The sequence below is a fragment of the Apteryx mantelli genome, chromosome 12 (assembly GCF_036417845.1).
Source record: "Apteryx mantelli isolate bAptMan1 chromosome 12, bAptMan1.hap1, whole genome shotgun sequence".
Lineage (NCBI taxonomy): Eukaryota > Metazoa > Chordata > Aves > Apterygiformes > Apterygidae > Apteryx > Apteryx mantelli.
The window spans coordinates 8,893,738-8,914,745 of record NC_089989.1 but is presented as its reverse complement, the minus strand read 5'-3'; the positions used below and the strand labels follow the sequence as shown (position 1 = coordinate 8,914,745).

The window sequence follows — 21,008 nt, the reverse complement described above, 5'->3', positions numbered from 1 at the left end:
GATGTTACTGGACATAAGAGCAAGAAATCATATTTGCTTATTTGTCTTCTCAGTTTAAATATATGTAATTAAAAAAATAAAGTATAAGTAGAAATAAAACTATTGTTAAGAAGGGTGATGAATTCTAAAAATGGAAAGATAGGGAGGCAGACACTTAGAGCTTTGAGAATCTCTTATCATCTATTTGGACTCTGAAAACACTCAAGCTACTCCCTGAACAAAGTTGTCAAGTGTGTTATGATCATAGTACAATGAGAAGTACAAACTAGTATTAAGTTGTTGTTTTATTTAAGTTGGGTTTAGTTCAGTATTTTTGCTTCTAGGATACGATTTCTATCACAAGAAAAATATGGCCCTGTCTTTTAAAAAATGTTTTTATAAAGGCATTTGGAATAGCAGTAGACATACTTCCTGTAATGATAAAAAGATCCATTGAACTAGAGAAAATGCAGCCAGACTTTTCTCAGATGTGACCAGTGATAGGGCAAGAGACAACAGACACAAGTTGCAACTAGAAGAATTGTAACTAGATTGCAGGAAAAAAAATTCACAATGAGTTGTTGCACAAAGGATTGTTAAGACAGGCTCATAAAAACAAAGATTTATTTGTGGGCTTCATAGCTGATGGCCTATATTGACTTTTACAATAAAAGTTCATTTTGGAGGAAAACAAAAGGGAAGAGGGAGGGGGAAAAGGAGGAAGTCTCCCCAGTGGCCAGCTAGGAACAGGAGCAGCAGGGTCTCTGAGGCACACGTCCTTCCCCAGCATCCTCTCCAATGCAGCAGGTTGTCCCTTCTGTAGTGCTTTTCCAATAGTAACTGTAAAGTTTTCTTAAGGACCTGCTCAAATTCCATCCTGCTTATGATGCTGTTAGCACTAATTGAAGCATGCTTTGATCAGGGGCAAGTGTTGCGTGCTGATTGGTTTTTAAGCTTTGTGCATGCATATTATTTGGGAAATGTTTATTTATGGGACTGTAATCTATTTTGTTATTTGCTAAGTCTTCTTTTTCTTTAATATAAACTAAAACCTACAAAATAAGGGGTAAGAAGAAGGGGTGAGTCTTGTGCCCATGACAACTGCTTCTCATAAGAACCTGTCATAACAGCAGCAAGAGGGTTTGCAGGTTGAAGGCCTTATAAGAATGACAGCACAAGAACAACAGCGTGAGAACAGCCAGGGAAAATACTGCGTCTGTGTCTCTGGAAAAACACTGCCACAGCAGCTTGGGTGGAAGTAGAGGTGCAAGTGGAAGGCAGGCTGCAGAATTGCAGATGCCCTTAGTATTACAGAGCTTGAGGCACTTGAGGCACTTAAGGCACTATGCAGCAGAAGATAATCAATCATTGCAGCAGGTCACCTAGAGAGGTTGTGGAATCTCCATCCTTAGAGATATTCCAAATTTGACTGGATAAGGCCATGAGCAACTTGGTCTGACTGGACCTGCTTTGAGCAGGAAGTTGGACTAGATGACTTTTAGAGGTCCCTTCCAACCTCAATTATTCTGTGTTTTTAAGTATTGATCAACTAAGACTGCAACACTAAGGGTGCTCTCATACATGAGGTAGTAAAGACTGTCTATTCTAATTCCTGCTGAGCTATTTATTTGTTTCTTAGAATTAAGAGAGTTGTGTTTCATTGTCATGAGGCATGCATCCAGTTTGAAATATTAACTGCACTACTTATGCAAAGTGGAATTTTTATTAAATCAGTGATGTAATGCCTAGGATTCATAAATGAATATGTTTTTGGTTAAAGAGTTGCAGCTCAAAGCAAAAACCCATAGTTAAGGAGGTCCATTCCTTCAGCAGTAAGTAGGTTGGTGAATAGAAGGAGGAGGGTGTCTAGGCTGGGATGCCTTAACTGCATTTTTTTAAAAATGAGGACTAAATCCTTTCCCATTAGCCTTGCAAAAGGTTCTGAGGCCCATGGACAAAGTGGTGCAGTAGCCTCCAGTTCACTTAAGTTTAGTCAAAACTTACAGACTATGGCATAGCTATCTGAATAGAGATTTAACACTAAGATTTAACCTTCGCTTTTAAAATGTATTAAAGGAAAGTGTATTTCATATCATATAAGTTTATAGTCAGAATCAGCTTTGCTATAAAAAAGCTTGAGATTAAAAAAACAAGTAGACAGGAAAAGAAAAAGGTAAGTTACCAACAAGTTACAAACAAGGCTTGTAAGGTAGCGATAATGATTCATGCAGCTCTTTTTTTTTTTTTCTCTTATATTTGATTGCCTCAGATTGCATATGGAAGATGAATTACTGAATCAATTTTTACAAGACGTGTACTTATTATACAATTTTTTTTAAAAACATCAAAAGCCAGATTTTAAAAAATAATTAACACAGACTGGTTAGAAGTTTAGTCCTTTCATTTAACTACCTAAAATATGAGGAGTGATTTCTGAACAATTATTTCTGCCTATTTCCTTAAAATTTCTGATGCCTCAACCAAGCTATTGTCAGATGCTGTTGCTCTTGGGGGGCCAAGGAACAAGTGGCTCCAGGAGAGGGATCTAAATAAAGGTATTGTTCCCTGGGTTGGTTGAGGACAGAGTCACAGATAGGTATGGGAATAGACAGAAGAAAGTGTCTAAACATACAAAAGAGAAAACAGAAGTGTTTATTTGAATTGATATAGCAGGCACAGTATGCAGTATGAAATAAAGTACAACTATGGATATTAACTTGTATATAATGTTGAAGGGCCCTACATTCAAATGAGCTTTTATATACAGAAATATGTCTTCTCACCAAAATGAAAACATTCACATATATAATAATGCAGGTTTTTTCTGCTTGCACTTCTGTTAGGAGTTCTTAAAACTTCTATTTAACCTCAGAAATTTAACTTTTTGTGCTCTTTGAGGTGCAGTAGTTCAAAACAGGCTTGCCACATACATGTCTCCAATTCCTGGAGGACTGCACCCAGAGTATGGATCAAGGGGATATGAAAAAGTGACAATGGCAGGAACACCATCCACAGTGATCTCAAGTTTATTCAAAACTTGATGTTTCAAATCAAAAATCCTTTTCAAAAGTCCTTTTTTTATCTGAAGCCTGTATAGAGAGAGTTTTTTCTCAAAAGAGAAAAATGAGAGAGGTTTGCTCTACTGGAATTTGCCTCATTGTACAATTCCACAAGAAGATTTTACATCTGCAGATTCAGTTCTTGATTTCCTATACTCAGGAGAATTTTTAAGCTTCTATTTAATAATTAAATCAATATACATGACTTGAACTAATGCCTTCCTTGCTGACATTGATTATTTTCAAAGGCATACATGCTGTGCTATTTGTCTGGCAGTATTCTGGGGAGAGAAAAGCATGTTGTTAAAAGGAAACATTGCTTGGTCTACTGTATCTAAATGCAAAAAATAACTGACATGAAAATATAGCCCCTTTACGTGGCTATAAGGGTTTAAATAATCTGATCTGATCATGGACAATATTCCAGTTCTCTTGTGATTTTAAAGTTCCAAAAGTGGTCTGACATAAGAAATCCAGCAGACTATTAAACACATCCAAAGGAAGTACATACCAGTACCAAAGAAACAGCAATCATTTTTATTCAGTTGCCAGTGTTCATACATCTTAGCAGCTCCGTTGTTCTAGCTGTAGGCTAGTGTAAAACATGACTGGAATAAGACAGTGTCTTTACTGGGCCTTGGTGTGTATGTACACTGAAAGCATACCTCAAAAATATTCACGTAAGTAGAGTCCGGGTTGCTTGTTTGAAGCTCTAAAGGTCAAGTTTCTAGGTCTGGTGATCTAAAATAACTGCAGAGTAAACCAGGAAACAGCTAAAATGAATCTAGGCTTTGCAGGCCATGTAGGGTTGCTATGTGAAATGTCTTTTCTTGTTGCTATGATGACATGCTTGTATTACTTCCAGGCTTATACTTTTTTTGCCTTTTGAGATCTCCATTCTTCATTATGAATGATGGAGAGGGGAAGGGCTTCTTATGAAGCACTAATAAAACTACAGTTATGCCGTTTGTAAACTATGAAATGAGAGTTATCTTCATATGGATGTGTCAAAGTAAAAATTCATAGAAGAATCCTCAGTCTAAATTGTTGTCCTGGTGGTTATTCTTATTGGTGCTAATACAAATTTACACTGTGTGATAAATATACGTTTGTCTATTGTTAAGAATACAGATTCCTCATTTAAATTAACTTTAGAAGACTTTCCTTAGTTTTGCATGCCTTTATTTTTCAATATTATACGTATGAAACTTTCAGTATTTATGCATTTACTAATCAATGACAATTCTGATGATTTTTCTTTGAATATTGGAATAAATTACTTGGAAACAACTGGAGTCTGCAGTACCACTGTACCCTTTGATAGTGCCACTGGTTACATTAGAGCCAGAAGAAAACTAATTCAAAAGTTAATCTTTTTACAAACCTTTGCAACTAATGCATAGATGATTCTTTTCAGAATGTTTACCCAAAGGATTAAGAAAGAAAGGTGTTTTTGAACACCCTGTCACTATTTCTTTATTAGTGATCAGCACACTCCTGGATCAACTCCTTCCTTGTAGTATACAAGTACTCACATATTTGTATTCTGTAAGAGAAGAATGGGGACAGATCTGGTAAGGAGATTTTTACCAGTGTCCCTCTTCAGTTTTAGGGATGGGTTAATTCAGCGGATCAAATCTATGAGACTGGAAAGGAAGGGCAGTGCAAAGTCACAGAAGGGATTGTATTGGTCCTTCCCATATTAGTCCTTCCCATAACCAAGGGCCTGCTCCAGATGGAATTCCTGTGTTCAGAGCAGTGTGGCCAGCATACACAAGCATATACAAATACAGCTCAGATTTGCTTCCGTTCAGTGCCATTAAATCAGACGTATCTGTAACTGGCTAAGAATTTAAATGTGAGAGCCTAGAGTGCAAACTATCTCAAAGTTGGCGAGTGAAACTGGCATTATCTGCCCTTTTCTTCTACGCTCAAGTCGCTATAAAATACTGGTAGGAATCCCAAGACGAATGTCTTGAACTCTGAAGACGGGGCTGAGACACCCTGTCTGATTTACCCTCTTTGTGTCTAAATGCTATGGATATCATAGCCAGCATATCATGGTCTAGTCCTGCAAACTCCTGATCTCATAAGGAGTAGACTGGCATGTAATACTATCAGAGCTGCCAGAGGAAGCCAGGAGCACAGTTTTGGATACTTGGGTTCCATGTGTGCAGACCTGTGACAAAATGTATTCTTTACCTTTGAAACTAGAGATGTGATATGCCTAGCTCTCCTTGCAAGGAGGGAAAAGAGACAGCAGGCAAGGAGAATTGTCTTAACCTCAAAAGGAGAAAGAGGAAATCTGTATAGAATTTGCCACAACAGGCAGAAATTAGTGAACTCTCTTTAAATCACTGCTCCGAAGGTGTGCTTGGATGGGACAGGTAGCCTAGATAGCTTGGATAAAATTCTTAATGTAATAGTGTGTCTATTGGCCATTGATTTATATTGCTTACAGAACTGATACAAATGTATGAAAGGATGTAAAAGTCTTACTCCCCACTTCAAAGCAACGGATCCATCTGTACAGCATTACCACTTCTCTAATGAAACTTTGGCATATTTTTTTAACTCAAGGTTATATAATAGACTTGCTTGCCAAACTTGCTTGTTGTAAAGCTTTGTTTCACCAATGAAGAAAGCAAATGACCTTGCCTAAACATTCATGTAATTATTAACATCCAAAAAATGCAAAAGTTATTAACTGATCAAAATCAAAATAGAATAATGTTTTAAAAATGATAAAATACTTAATCTGTAGCTTTATAGGTACTCGGATATTTTTAAAGCAGATGATTTGAGAAATTTAAAAATCATTTTTAGGAGAATGAAGATTTTTATTTTCATATATTTGCATATCAGTATTTAAATTGCATGTGTTGGCCTCCAAAAGAATTAACACTAATGCTTTCTCAATTATTTGAAACCTCTGAGAGAGACAGGTATTAAATAGAATAGATATCTCTATACTGTATATAGATACTTCAGAATTCATGTATTCTTCACGTAATAATAGAATGTAGGTAGCCATTAGTACATTAAGGAGTTGTGGAAATCTTTACATGTGTTACATGTGTTGCTTGGAGCAGTGATCATGTCTGCTTCTTTTTAATGAAACAAAGTAATGAGTAGTAATACCAAGTGCCAGTACCAAACTTTATTGTTTAATATGTTGCCCTTATCCTGGAATGTCTATGGCCTTTTCAAAGCAAGTTCTTTAACATAACAAATATTCTCTGTTCATGCTGAAGGAGTTGCCAACAACAGACTCATAAAAATGCCATTATTTTTTATCCTGTTCCCATTTAATTTTCTTCATTATTCTGTACTTTGAGTCCAAAAAAAGGCTCTGCTAGTGCTAACTTTATTTCACATGTTTTCTGTTGAGATGGTCTGAACTCTATGTGAAGGTCTGTACTCTGTATTTTCAAAACTGCTCTCAGTTTTATTGCTTCAGTTATTTGGTGTTTAACTGGTGGCATGTGAATCTTTATTTACAATAAGCATCCTCGGTTGAAGTCATAGGCAACTTGCACTTTCGAAAATCAACTGAAATTTATTTGTGGTCTTTCAGAATTTGGTTATTATGAATTTACTGGAACACTAAAAGGGCTTCACCTTCTGTTCATTATTGTAATAGTTTTAAACTTCTTTAGAGAAGAAACAGGCATCCATGCAGTTGAGATTCTGTCTTTTCAATGCAAAATAGATATATTTCGTTCTGTTCCTCTACTTTTTATATATATTTTTGTCACTTATGATAGCTGTAATTCCTTCTACATCAATCCCTTCAAGTCAGCTAGAGCTCACTTCTGCCTTTGTTCTCCAAATGCTCTGTTTTTGTTTTTTTGTTGTTGTTGTTTTTAAATCAAAATATGCTGGCTGCCATCATCACCTTTGAAAAGTAGTTTCATAGTATTCATTATTTTTTTGAAAATTATACAGAAGACTCTAAATCCCTGGGGAGGGAGAAAGAAAGTTGCGTCGTGAATGAAAATTGGTCCATTTTGTCAAAATGGATCACACGGTGTTCATGGGAGATCGAAGATGATTCCTACACTCTCACACAGGAGTGCTGTCAATTTATTGACAATAATACCAATTTGGCAATGTTATATGATGATATCCTGCTTTAAGAGTAATCATGGCAAATCTTTTTGATGTCTGAAGTTGTCACAGCCATATCGTAAGTGTCCCACACATCTTTCCTTCTGGTGCTTACAGTGTGAAGGAGAATGCAATCATTTTTTTGCAGTGTTGATTTCTGAATTATTATGCAAGCTTTTAATTGTTCCAGACTTCAGTAGAGAGATGATAGGTGATTTACTTCAGTACATCTGCTGAAACACTAGATCATCCTTATTCTTTTGGGAGTCGCACCCCAACATTAAACCCCTATACTTCTATTCTCTTCTGAGAACAATGTAAGATGCTACTGAATGATCTTTAAACAGCTGAAGGACTGCAAATGCTTTTAGCAAGCAGCTCACCTATCAGTTTCTACTTTGGCAAGTCAGATCAGCAAGCAGCAGTTTCATTCCCAAACTCTAATCTGAAGAGTCCAACTCAGGTGTTTGAAACTGTTGTACTAGTTCAATTCTAAGAGGCAAAGAGAATCCAGTAGGAGCAGAACTGGCCCAGTACTGAGTGAATTTGAAAATTTTTTTTCCCTGTGTTTGCCGGATGGGTTTTCCAAATGTAAGTCTACATTGTTAATATTCCCTCTTTCTCAAAACCTCCAAGGGCCAGTGCCAAGGAATCCTTAGTTCAAAAGGTGCTTATGCTATTTAGGATATGAATACAATTTTTTTTTAATTTGAATTTTAATTTTCTGACGCTCCATTAATACATGTTCATAGCTATCTGTAAAATAACTAAGCAAAGCAACAGCACAGTAATCAGCTGAACCACACTTCCTGACCATCGCATAAAAAAAATAGCGGGCCTTAGTGGACAATTCGGCCACTTGATCTTTGGGTCTATAAGCGTACAGCTCCGTCGGAGAACATAACTATAACAATAGTACGCTGTTATCCTTTGCCCGTGGAAAGCAACTTCTGGAAGGGCCTTGCTTAGTCTTGATAATGCTTCCAGCTGCAGGAGGCGGTAAATGTGGTGAGGGAACAGTCTTGTCTGTAACCGAACAAATTCAGTCCTCATAGTGATGGTTTAGCATTCAGGCTGAAAGAACTCCAGGGAAATTTTTGAAAGGGAAGATTAATTCAAAACACAGGTATTGGACCAAACCTTATAGGTTCTACTAATCCAAAGCAAAATAGAAAACAAGGAGAAAATGGTGGTGAGTAAACCTACACATTGCACATATAAGAGAAAGAAAAGATCACAGATGTATTGAAAAGGTTCAGTGTGATCCCTCCGCCTAAGTTAGCCACTGTGCAAATGTTTTGTCTGCACAAGACAACAATGAAAGACCTTTCTTTCTGAGATTATAAATTAAGAGTATTTCATCATTCATTGTTATTTCTGGAGTTTTTACTCAGAAGAAATTACTGCATTCCAAAAACTCACCTTCTTGAAAAATCCATGAATACTTCTGAAGTCTCTAAAGTAGGTACCGCAGATTATTTTAAGACCTTTCATATGGCTATTAAATTGCACTGATTATCAACTTCATTTTTAACATAAATGCTTTGCAGTATTTGGTTCCTCTTTTGTCTTTTATTAACTCTTGTGCTAGTCTGCATCTAAAATGCATTTTCATATGAGGCTTCCAAAATGTGGGAGGCTGCTTTCCCAAGCCCGTTAGGACTTTCAGGTAGGTCACAATTTTGTGAATCTCTGTGTGCTTTTGGCGTGGGATGCAAAAATTCCTTGTGTTGGAAGAGTTGATCAAGTTTGGCTTCCTTGTTAAACCAGATTATGCAGTTTTATTTTTTTTAAATAAGAAGAATACATTAAATTTATGTGAGTGAGGTCTTAATATCTATTTTTTGTAAGCTTTCAAATGGAAGAGATGAAAATTTTTTCTAATAGATATGGGGTATACTTTTAACTTAATTATTATAGAAAAAAGTAGCATGATTTCCTAATGTTGTTCAAGGTCAGTTTTATTTTTCTGTAATGTTTTTACAGCTGCTACTCATGTTACCAGAAATATTTCTCTCTACTTCACAAGCCTCAAATACCACATCATTTGACTAGTAATCAACATCTGTCTAATTTCAGCTGAAGAATAACGCTCTCTTTATACTCTCCAGTCTGCAGAACAACATACATCGTGTTATTGTAGATTTCCATTCATAGCTGCGTGCCCCTTCCTCTGGCCTGCGGAGGAAACTCCCAGTATTGAGATACTACTTTTTAATGAGAGAGTTAGGGATTAAAGTTGGTAGGTTAACAGGATTAAGAGCTTGGCAGTCTGTCGTGTTCTGTGTTTTATATTATTTAATCTTTTTTCCTAAGCTTGCAATTTGGTTTGCACACAGTGTGTGTAGGATTTTTTTTGAAATCCTGATTTTTAGTTTCTTAGCACTGTAAGGCATACTTTTAAAATAAAAATAACACATTAGCTGAATTTTCTTATCCTGCATACGCAGTAATGAGTCAGTGATACTCAGTTAATTTTAAATCAGTGAACCAGATAAATTCTTCTGATATTTCATTTTAGTACACAATACTTAGCTCTGGTTTTCACAAAAGCTAAAAAAAATTTCAGTTGGCAACTGTATTCTAACTGACCGGAGTGTTAGGCTGAACAGATATAAGTCTCCTTTAAACTGTGTCCTGCTGTTCACTGTTTCATGATGCCACCTCATTTTACAGCTACAACTTTTAAGCTGTTGGGATCAATGCCATGAAAACGTTCAAGGAGCAAAGGAAAGGAGAATGACTGCATTTTTCCAGACTGAGCCCCATTTTCATGCTCAAATGGCAAGGTTCTGCAGTACAATATTTATAGAAGATTGGAAATTATTTTGAGAGTTGCATGTTATTGGCAATGCAATTAAAATTGTACTTTCAGAACTGAAAAGTTAGTTAGAAAACTAACTAAAGTGCAATTTTAAGTTCTCAAAATGCTCACTTGTGTCTTAAAACCTGAAGTAGATCTGGGGTTATTTGCAGATCTTATTCAAATTAATAGGTCCTACTCCCAAACAGGAAATCCAGTCTTTATCCTAGGAAGTTATTTCACTAACGTTTTGCTAAATGTCGTCTCCAAAGGAAGGAATTCAGAGCGGTGTGGTTCATCCTTACCTGGGGGGTATTCTGAAAGAAACTTCAGCATGTTTCAGCATGGGCAGACATAACAAATCTAGTTTAAAGCACAGTGATTTTGTACATCTCTATCTTACTCTCTGATAAACTCAGAAGATGATTTGTTGTTTTCCCTAGCAGCACTTAAGCAATTCAGACCAGTGTTCATGCAGAAAGGTACAAGCGCATGTAGTTGTAAGTAGTCAGTAGCAGCGCAGCATCTTTGTAGTCGGTGCCTGTGGCAATCCACTGCAGTAGAATTCACATTCATATTTTAATATTTTGGAAAGCATTTAGAAGCTTTGGGACTCTGCTGCCAAGAAGTTTATATTTACTGCTCTTATAATTTAATTGTAATACACAGGAATTTGTACCAGTGGGCCTTTGTATGGCTGCAGATTTTTTTTCCTGTGTTAAGAACTTCACTCTAAATGCATCGGAAGCTGCTTTAAACTAAATAACTTTAGGATTCATATGGTCTAGGGGTTTTAATTGCAAGTACTATCAATGTGTATAAAAGTATGCAGAACAGACAAGTAAGACAAAATACTATATATTTCTTTCATATTTATAAAAGTAAGGAAACCTATCCCTTTTTGCATAACTGACTCTGGGACATTGCACAACCAAAATTCCTCATTCCCTTATGTAGTAAGGTGGTTTTGATATTTGTATCGTTTACAGTTTTGTTGAAATTTGAGTTTAGGTTAAAATTAGTTAAAATTCGTATTCCACAGAAAATTTTGTTAATAAATTTAATACTAACCATTAACAAGAACTGAACATTGGGAACAAATTGGCTCTTCATGATTCCTACATACCAATATTGTTTTCTGAATATTTGTGGGTGGTTATTGAGCATAGGACTGGAATTCAGCCTTTCTCAGCCACTGGCTCAGGGCATGAGTTTGAGATTCACCTAATTTTCAGTATCTCTGCATTTATACCTGCCTAATATGATTCACAGTACTTTTGAGATGAATATAATCTCTAGCTGTTTTATATGATTCATTGGCTAATGTAATTAGGCCTCTGAAAATATTGTTATGGCAGCATACATTTTCAATGACACTAATAAAAATATGCTCACAAATTCTTTTTCCTAACACTTCTTGCAAAATCTTGCTCAGATGCTGTGCTTTTCCTGGGTTTTGTGTGCATTTTCACAGAGAAGGGAGAGGACTAGAACAGCTAAGTCCAGCACCTTACTTTAGGTCTATAATTAAACTCACAATTCTTGGAATTAGAAATTCAGCTTTAATTTTCCCTTGGGGTCCCTGAGAATTGGTAGCTGCATAATCATGTCCAGTGAGGGACTGATGCATACAGCGTGAGCACAGTAAGTTACTCCAGGAATACACCCATGCATTATTGTCACTGATTGCTGCTCTAAAGGAAGAACATTGCTGCGAAGCAATGCCATCTGCCTCCATTTGGCAGGACAATAATATAAACACAATTCATATGAGAAGTAGTATAATTTTTGAAGTAGAAGTCTAAAAGACTTTTTACAGCTCAGAACTGTAAACTGTGTGATGCCATGCCTGAGCTTTGCTCGGCGAGGTGTCTAAACGGGCAGCCTCTGGTCCGGGATTCAGCCAGGGTCTGCCAGCAGTTCCTAAGCTCATCTGTGTATAGCCTCAAGCAACATTTTAAGAGCTGGGGGTTTTTATGGGGCTCTGAGTTGAAGCCCTTGCAGAAAACTAAGGTCTGCTCCATCCATGTCTTCAATGCTTTTTGTTATGTGGTATGGCTGTTACTGTTTGTATGAACGTTGTAGTCCTAAACACACAAACATCAGTTACATAGCTGCTTAAGTTCGTGTCAAACCCCCCACTGAAGACTTTAAGGTGCCCATCACCCTAAATTTATGGGCAATCAGGATACGTTCATTCAAACCGCTCACAGCAAAGTACTATGAGAATACGAATGCAGTAGGTGCACATTGTGTAGTAAGAATAAAATACAAAATCTACTTTAAGTTCCCTATTCACCTTGTTTCCCCTAACTTGGAAGTACTGACCACATTTCTAATATATTTTCCAAAGGTAATTCTCCCCATCAGGCAAAATTACTTCCTACTCTAAAAATGTACATTTAAAAGAGGCAAAATCATGGGACACTGAGCCATGAAAGTTTTAATATGAAATTCAATATTATAGAAATAGCATATTGTAATTTTATCCCAGAGGAGATAACTTTGAAAACTTAATTCTGGTGTATTTAAATAAAATATTTACTGTTATTTTTAAATGTTATAAAATTTAATATATCATCTGGCACATCTTTACAATTCCTGATCTCAGTGATCTTGAGATTTTAGCAGGCTGAGAATGCTGCCAAGCTCCAGCTGTAAGGCTTCCCTTATATTTTAAAAAGTGCCACTCTTCTCTAAAGCCATAGAACTCTTCTCAAAGGCTATAAAATTATATACTTACTTGTACTCAAGATCTGTTAGCCATTTCTATAGCAGTGCCCAGTATTCAGTAAGAATATTTTTTCATTATATGTTTTAAAAAAGAAAAACAATGAACAGCCACAAGACAGTTTAAATCAGAAAATACAACCAACTTTAAAGTTAGGGTACTGGTGATACATATTTAAAAAGTGCAGAATATTTACATATTTTTCCTACTGGCCAAAAAATAACCTTGCTTATGCCTAAAATGGAAAAAAAAAAAAAGCTCGAATTAAAAGTGACAGACTTTAGAAAGGAATCTGTGCTCTGTATGTATACCATTTTTCTCTACAGATTGTACAATTTATTGTGAACCTTGGTTCAGAATTTACTCCAGGGATGATTTCCTGGCCTACAGAAGTCAGTGACAAAAGAGAAGTTTATTGTCTTGACACCATCTGATAAGCTCAATTACATCCATGGTGTTTCCCCCAAAAAGCTGTTATCAGAGGAATTTTCTTGTTTCAACTTGAGACTATTGTGCTTCACTACTAAATTTGAAATGCTAAATGGCACATCCTCATCATCTTTCATATCTGCAAGGAGAAAACCTCCTGTCTGAAAATTCTCCTGGTTTCTTCCAGGCTTTTTTTTTTTTTTTTTTTTAAAGCACTGATAATTATTAGTGCGGTGTGTGGCATTACTGTTTAATTAGCCTCCCATCTCCATTTTGGGCAGAAGTCCTCTTGAGAAGAACAGGTGATCACTGAGATGTGAAGGCACTTGGCAATTTTAGGAGGACCTCAGCACCATTTAGAAGAGCACAAACAGAACGTATCTTCCTTTTCTGTTAGGTGTGTATCTTCATGGTGTTAGGCACTTCCTACTGAGAGGATTTACCTCTCTCTGAACTGAAATTTAAAGCTACTGAGAAGTTCATGATTACTGCTAATTTTTTTTTTATAACATCACACCCCCTTAAGGCTAAGTGGGAAGATTACCTGGCCAACCCAAGGTCACATAAATGGCAGGTCTGGCATGGCACTCATTTCCTGGCAGGATCTACTAACCCATCGTTACTGTTCCTCCTGTGGTGTACAACCGTGCAACACCTGCAGAGCTCTTCACTCATTCTTAATTTTTGTTTTAGCCAGCAGCTGGTAGGACCAGATTTCTCTTGCTCTAGGTCTGTCAGAAAGCTTGTGTTTTCTATCAAGTTAACCAGGTTGTGTGGTAGCTGAGGGTATTTAGAGAGTAAAACCACAAAAGCCTCCTGACAGGGGAAGACGAAGTGTCACACCACTAATCATATGAACAAAAGTAAAAGTGAAAAGAGCTTGTCTCAGACTTAATTAATTTCTCTGCTTGGGTTGGGTTGGGTTTTTTTTGTTTGTTTGTTTTTTTCCCTTTTTTTGGTGTCTCATAAATGCTGAGGTTTCTGAGTGGCTTCACACATTCAGTTAGTAGCTCAAGTAATGTCTATTGATTCAGCCCCCTCCAGCTCCATTTTCACTTCACCCAACTCACAAGCCATCCCATAGGAAAGCAAAAAAAATTACAGATATATAGTGCAGTTGAAGAATTATGCAGTAACTGAAGTACATATACTGGTTGGTAACTATATCAGCAAGACCAGCTGAGGCTTTGTGTCAGTTTTTACTTTTGCTGTAGAATTTAGAGGCAGAGCATGGTTCCTTTGTTTTAGAGAGATATGCCAGGTTTTTATTCTGCAAGGAGTAAATTAACTTGAATGTGTTTGTGAGTACAGAGATGTAGGAATTTAAAAATAATTGAAAAAACTCTGAGCAATAGTTTCAACAAAAGGAGCTGGACTAGCATTCAACTTCCATAGATGCTGGTAGCTGGAGAGCTGACGCTTTCTTTGTGCATCAATATTTTGGAAGTACAAGGATGTTAAAACTGAAGTACAATCTTCAATTTAATCTTCTTAAATCTTAAAAAAATCTTTGAGTATGGTGATACTAACAGCAAAAGTTTTGGGTAAGCTACTGCATGGGATACTGAAGAGCATGGCCCAGATTCCACGGTCCCTCTAAGAAGCGGACGGCCAGAAGGACACACATGTGGCTTCAAACCCACCTTGCTTAAACATGAAGCGGAGCTGCAGAGGCACAGCCCTCATTTCCATGAGGAGAGTGCTGTGCAGCAGGATGCCAGTCTTGTCCTGCCCCAAGCCCAAGAGCAGCCCCAACCCACAGACGTCTCACTTGGACACGGGAACGAAATAACTTCTGGCACCAGGGATGGAGGATCTGCCTTTGCCAAACTGGTTAGTGGAGTTTTCTTTTACACAGGGCAAACACTCCACTGGTCTTCTCCAGCTCCTTTAAAGCCATTTTGCTCTGCTTATGCAAGGTATTGTGTCCAAAGTGAATTAAAGAATTCATCCATAAATGCTTAGAGTAGGTTTAATGTGTATACATATGTCCAGTGTATGGGGATATCTACATATCTCTGTCATTTTATAAAATATGTATAAATGCTATTCTAAAATGATAAATATTAAACAAAGAACTCCATGATATAAACATTCCTTAGCCAAAGGGTGCAGGTTACTTAAATGTGAATATTTATGTAAGTGGAAGTTTGAGCACCAAGTCCAAATATAAAGTGGTTTTATTTTACAATCTTCAGTATTTAATTAGAAATTAAAAAACAGCATATGTCTACCATTTGTAAAATATATCTAAGAAAACTTGCCTTAAAAAGAATGGCCAGAATCCCATCCCTAAAGAATATAGTCATAATATGAGTAACTTGAGTTTCCTCTTTATTGTGAAATTGTTTATCTAGAAGAACCTCTAAATTAAGTCTGTTGTTCAAAAACTGTTACTTTATTATGTCTAAGAATGCAACAGACTAATATAGTTAAAGATATACATATGCGTTTAAGCTTCTGGAAGTACAACTTTTATTTTCTTTCACACCTCAAACAAGCCCACGTTTGTAATGCTTGGTTTAGGTAACTTAAAAAAAAATAAAAAATTGCCTAACACAGCCAGATTAAAAAACAACTTAACTGATGGCCACAAACAGAGCTTAGAGTTTGTCGTGGCTACAAAGATTTTCTGTCAGGGTATAAAAGCAATTAATCAGTATGCAGAAGGTATTGCCTGCCCCATAGAGATGCTAATTTTGTGACACTTTGGAAACTCATGTTCTACATTTACTGTTCACACTAGATGGAAGCTAACCAGCCTCAGCTTGAGCTAATGAAATCAAAAGACTGGAGAATGTCACATTTTTTATACCCATGCAGTCTAATTTTGAGATCTTTAGTTTGTTTCAGTAAGTTGTTTGACAACTGCAATGTTGACTGAATATCACAAAACACAGTTGTCCGAAAGACTGGAAAGCCACATTTATACAGAGCCCCTGTAGCCAGTTTGCCAACAGAAAATAAGTGGCCTATCAGATTCCTGCTCAAGTATTTTTCGAAATGACAAAAAGCAAATTTAAGGAAATTGTAGCATGGCAGAACAAAGATCAAGTCTTTCAGTATATTATCATTGAGGATTTGGGGGTTTTGTTCTTTTTTCCAGAGTGCTGTGCAGCCAGCTGTGCCACAAATATCTATATGCATAGTTTATACATAGTTTGTACATATTTAGACAGTAGTCTGCTATAGATGTTGTTAACAGTAGCCCTTTGAAAGTGCAGGTATTCTTCCCTGCTTACTCTAAGTTAGGAGCTAAAATAGAAGTTGTTCCTATTAAAAAGAAAAAAGCATGAAATAATACAGCAGTTTTAACAATTTGTAACCCACAAAACGTTCTGGAAAAACAAGAAAAGCAGAACAGCTACTGCCAATTTTTTTCCATAGCCCTCCCTTTCAAAGGGCATTTTGCAGTCCATTTTGTTTCAAAATCCTGTGAGAGGCCAAGCCACCTGGTTAAACATGTTCCCCTGCAGCTGTACAGAAAAATATCACAGCAGTTAGATTAGCTACGTTTCATTTCCTCCCGTCAGCGGTAAAAGCGCGGCGTTGTTATGACTCACCTAGAGCAGAATCGCAGATGAGCTGCTGCGGATGGGCAGGGGCACAGCTGCACGCCTCTGCCAGCTCCTGCATGCGGGGGGACAGAAGCAGCAGCACTGGGAACAGCAAGGTACCAAGCGCAGGATTCATGCTGCCTCGAGCACGGCGAGCCCGTCAGCCGAGAGGAAACGCTTCCTTACTGTTGCTCTTATATCTAAACTTCCGAATAACTCTCTGATTTCTTCTCTGTGTGGCTCAATTTCAACAGACTTAGATGGTTTAGAAAAGCCCTCTAATGCTCGGTCTGAGTATACGCTTATGTTAACTGACTTCTAATTTCCCTGACATAAGACCCTCTTATTTATGGCCCTGACACTAACTCGTAACTCCGCCTTCCTTTAAGGAAAAAGCACATCATTGGTGAAAGTTATTGTACCAGAAGAGAGGTTACCTTAGTAAGCATTGAGATGTTGCTCTTATGAGTCAGTATAACTATTAATAATCAAAAGCCTTTACAAAAACATCTTTTGCGAGTATCTGAAGCTGATTTTATGATCTTTGGCAGAACAGATTTTATCTTTTTCAGTAAATTTCCTTCCAGTCTTAATTTAAAAAAAAATAGTTCTGCTACCTTCGCTATTTTGGTCAAGTAAACAAAACTATCCTTTTTTAAACTCTGCTTTCATTTGCAGTCCCTGATCTTCCCCTGCACGTCTGTGCATTTTCTTGAAATGATGTCCCTGTTTGCAGGCTGGACAGAACTTCATTCATGAAAAGGAAATGTTTCAATGCTCTATTTGTGAGCCTTGAACAATTGGTAATTACAAGGAATAATGAATTAAAAATAAAAGCTGAAATAAAAGCCATTTTTTACTGCTCTATCACAGATATAATTTGAAATAAGGGAAATATGCCAATGATATTATGTTGCAGGTACAGCTCTTACTCTGCATTCTGTCAGTAAGTCTGAATCAACGTAGATATGTATCTGCATTTTCTGGCTCATGTTACATATGAAACACAGACATAAATTTGAAAGAGCCTGGAAATATTTTTCAACTTCAGATCCTTTGCTGCTATAACAATCTGGATATCTGTGCAACGTGCATACAGTCTCCTTTTATGAAGAAGTTCTTTCATGAAGGAGCAAGTTAAGGTGTGATTAGAGAGGGTTTGATTAGGGAGGGTAATAAAATACATACATAGACTGACATGGAGGACATAACTGCTTAAAGGATTACACGTTTTGTCACTTCACAATTCAAGCTCAAGAACTGCAAATACAATAAAATAATTTCAACCACTTCAGTACTTATGAAAATGTATTTTGCTGAGTTTTAGTGTACACAAAGTAGCTGTTATGTTTAGAGATGTATATGTTTCACAGCTGCTGCTCTGATTCTTCTTTTTCTTTGTTTACATCCCCCTCCATAGAAGCACTCTGTCTGTTAAAGACGACTACACAGATACTCAGAATTATTAGAGTTGGGTCTTAACTTTGCAGTTTGGATCTAGATTCAAAACCAAGCCAGAAATATTGTATATGATGTCCTAACTTAGTTCAAGCAGCAATGTTTTGGGTTTGTTTTTTTTCTTTTGGTCTGACTTGTTGGCTTCAAATAAGAAGATTGGATCCAAGTACTCTTCCTTTCTTACCTGGAAGAAACTTACTTCTTTCAGGAAGCTTTTCATGTGAGTGAAAAGATTAAAAAAAAAAAAAAAAAAAAAAAAAAGTGAGGCTGAAACCCTACCCAGGAGGTTCAAGCTACGAGAAGGTAGCAAAAAAAACCAAGCAGGTATTTTAATGGCCTCTGTGGTCAATAGTTCCAGGACTATTGATTTCAAAGTCTAACTTAAGGCAGTAGGAATGGAAAGTGATGAAGGAATTAATTAAGAGCCATTGATTTGTTTCAAGATGACATCACATGGCTGCTGGCATTGATGATCTAAATAGACCATTTTGGTTACTGTCTTAGTAAAATTCAAGTAATAACTAAATACGCTGGGCAAACTGTCTTTTCTTACATCAAGAAAGCCTATCTGCCTATATAGTGGTGAACTAAGGCACATTTTGCCTAATATTTTCCAGAATAGCACATCAAATATTACAGTCTGCATGTCTTACAGACTTATATCCAGTACAGTCACACTAATACGATATTAAACAAAATATATAACAAAAAAATATTTTGTGACAATAAAATTTCATTCACAACTATCTTGTAGATGTAGTTGGGAGTTAATACATACATCTGACTGAATGTATAGAAGTGTAAACACGATAAAACTAAATCTTCTATGGTAATTGTAAAAATATTATAAAACAAATTTTATTACAATCTTATACAGTATTGCCTGCAGCTACTCTTGGAACAATTCAGTTAGATTTTTAAGAGTCTTTCAAAGCCGTCTGTACCTAGGTGGAACATTTAAAGTGTGGTTACACCTAGAGAAGCGAGAGGTTCCAACTGTAGGTCTCTCGACCTAGTCAGGATTGGAAGGAACATGCTTGGAATATGCAATCAGCAGTGAGACCTTCCAGTGGTAATGTGTATTTCAGTGAAACTTGTAGCTGGAAGGTTTCTCAACCCCAATGTGGAACAACAGGTCATAAAATAAAGAAGCCAGATATGTACGCCCGGCAGTCCTGGAGTACAGGGACTTGCATATTCAAAGCCGAGGCTTGAAACTGGGTCTTCTGCTTTCCACATAAGTCTACCAAATGAGCAGTTCTGGTAGGCTTCTCTCTTACTTCTTCATGACAACTTTGATACAATCTTAGTGAACTGTAAGAAGAAAACACTTTTAGAAACCTCAGCAGAACTGTTTTCTGACAAACCTTCATTCTGAAGGAGTAAGTTTTGTCACCTACTTTTTCATTCCAAAGCCAAGACAGCTGAGGAGTGTCCTTGATTCTTTTCTTCCTGGTGTGTAGCAGTGATGGGAAAGAGTCCTCATTACCTAATGTGCAATTCACCTTGCCTGTGAAAGTAGCTTTAAAAACAACCTTCTATTGTTAGGCTCTGTAGTCATGAAATCCATGCGTGGCTTCTGTGCCAGTATGGACAGGTCAAAATAGATGTCAATACCATGGTCTAGATAAGAGCAATAGAATTCTGCAGAGTTAAATTTATTTACCATAGCCCAATTGATGCAAAGAATAAAAAAGAAGCCTTAAGAATAATGAAGAAAACAATTACTTGACAGAATTAAAATAAAGTTAGTGATATTTATAGAAAGCTTCAACAGAGTCTAACTTAGGCTAATAAATTGTTTTCTAAGTTGAGACTATAGTGAGATTGAATCCTTAAGAGAGAGGTAAGCCAAAACTGATAGCAGAATCACCAGAATTCAAGACTCATTTTATCCAGATACTTAGTTTTGGCTTTGTATCATATTAATAACAAAAGCTTAATTGTAGTACCTTTTATTGCCTTGTTAATAACTTATTTCTCTACCAAAGATCTGATCAGGCTGCTGCTGAAATATTTGGCTTAATTCTGTTGACTTCACTGATACAGATAGAGGTGTTTCTTTCAGGTAATGGTGTCTTCCTTCAGACTTAGCTGGTTTCCTTCGATGAAACTATGATTTACTATGATTTTGTGTAAGTCTAATTAACTTTGGGTCTTAGTATATAGAATCTGCACCTTTGTAGCGGTGAGTAAAGTACCATTATCATAATTCTTCAGTGAATTTTGTTTCCCATGATTTTTATGTCCCACTTAAATGTGTATACCATCTTGAGATATTAAGAAGCAGCCAAGCAACTTAAACAAGGTTCAGAACATAAAAGAGCAAATAATACAGTTGCATATTTACAGTATAGTGCCAACTTCATCTTTTAGTCCTAAGGTAATTATGTCTTTGGTCTTCGCTTTTTATTTAACATTACATCTGAAAACTGGAAGCACTGTTTTGATCTTTTTGATATAACTACTTTTACTGTGCTTGTGGTGTCATGGTACCTCAGTTTCCGCTGTTCTGTGCCTGGCAGTGTGTGCCAGGCTCCTGCAGGCAGGTGCTACAGCCTGTCCACACACCAGCCTCTCAGTGGGTAACCACGAGCACAGGTATTTTCAATTAACATCTAAATATTGGCTTTGTCACCAAAAAGATAAACAGTGCAAATATTTTAGGTAAGATATTTGAACTGTCACGACTACAAAAAAAGAGTTATATGCCAGTATAAATCCTGAAATGCTTGGAGGCCAGTTTACCTCAGAGAGGGAGGCCAACTCCTGAGGCCATACCATTGCACAGCAATCTGTTAATACACAGAAACAACAGTTGAAAGAGGGACAGTTCTTCAAATTGCAGTTGTCTTCTGGTCTTTTGGAGACTGGAGCTTTTT

The 21,008-nt window shown here is 36.8% G+C and overlaps 2 protein-coding genes across 2 annotated transcripts in view; one reads left to right on the top strand and one right to left on the bottom strand.

Moving 5' to 3' along the window:
* TIMP4 (TIMP metallopeptidase inhibitor 4) overlaps positions 1–16,973 on the bottom strand; it is a 28,447-nt gene extending 11,474 nt beyond the window's left edge. The window contains exon 1 of the mRNA XM_013947986.2: positions 16,675–16,973. Coding sequence (XP_013803440.2) covers positions 16,675–16,804 — 130 coding nt within the window. The 5' untranslated portion in view covers positions 16,805–16,973. The remainder of the gene's footprint in view (positions 1–16,674) is intronic.
* Positions 1–21,008, top strand: part of SYN2 (synapsin II) — a 205,498-nt gene that overhangs the window by 121,674 nt on the left and 62,816 nt on the right. The window lies entirely within an intron of this gene.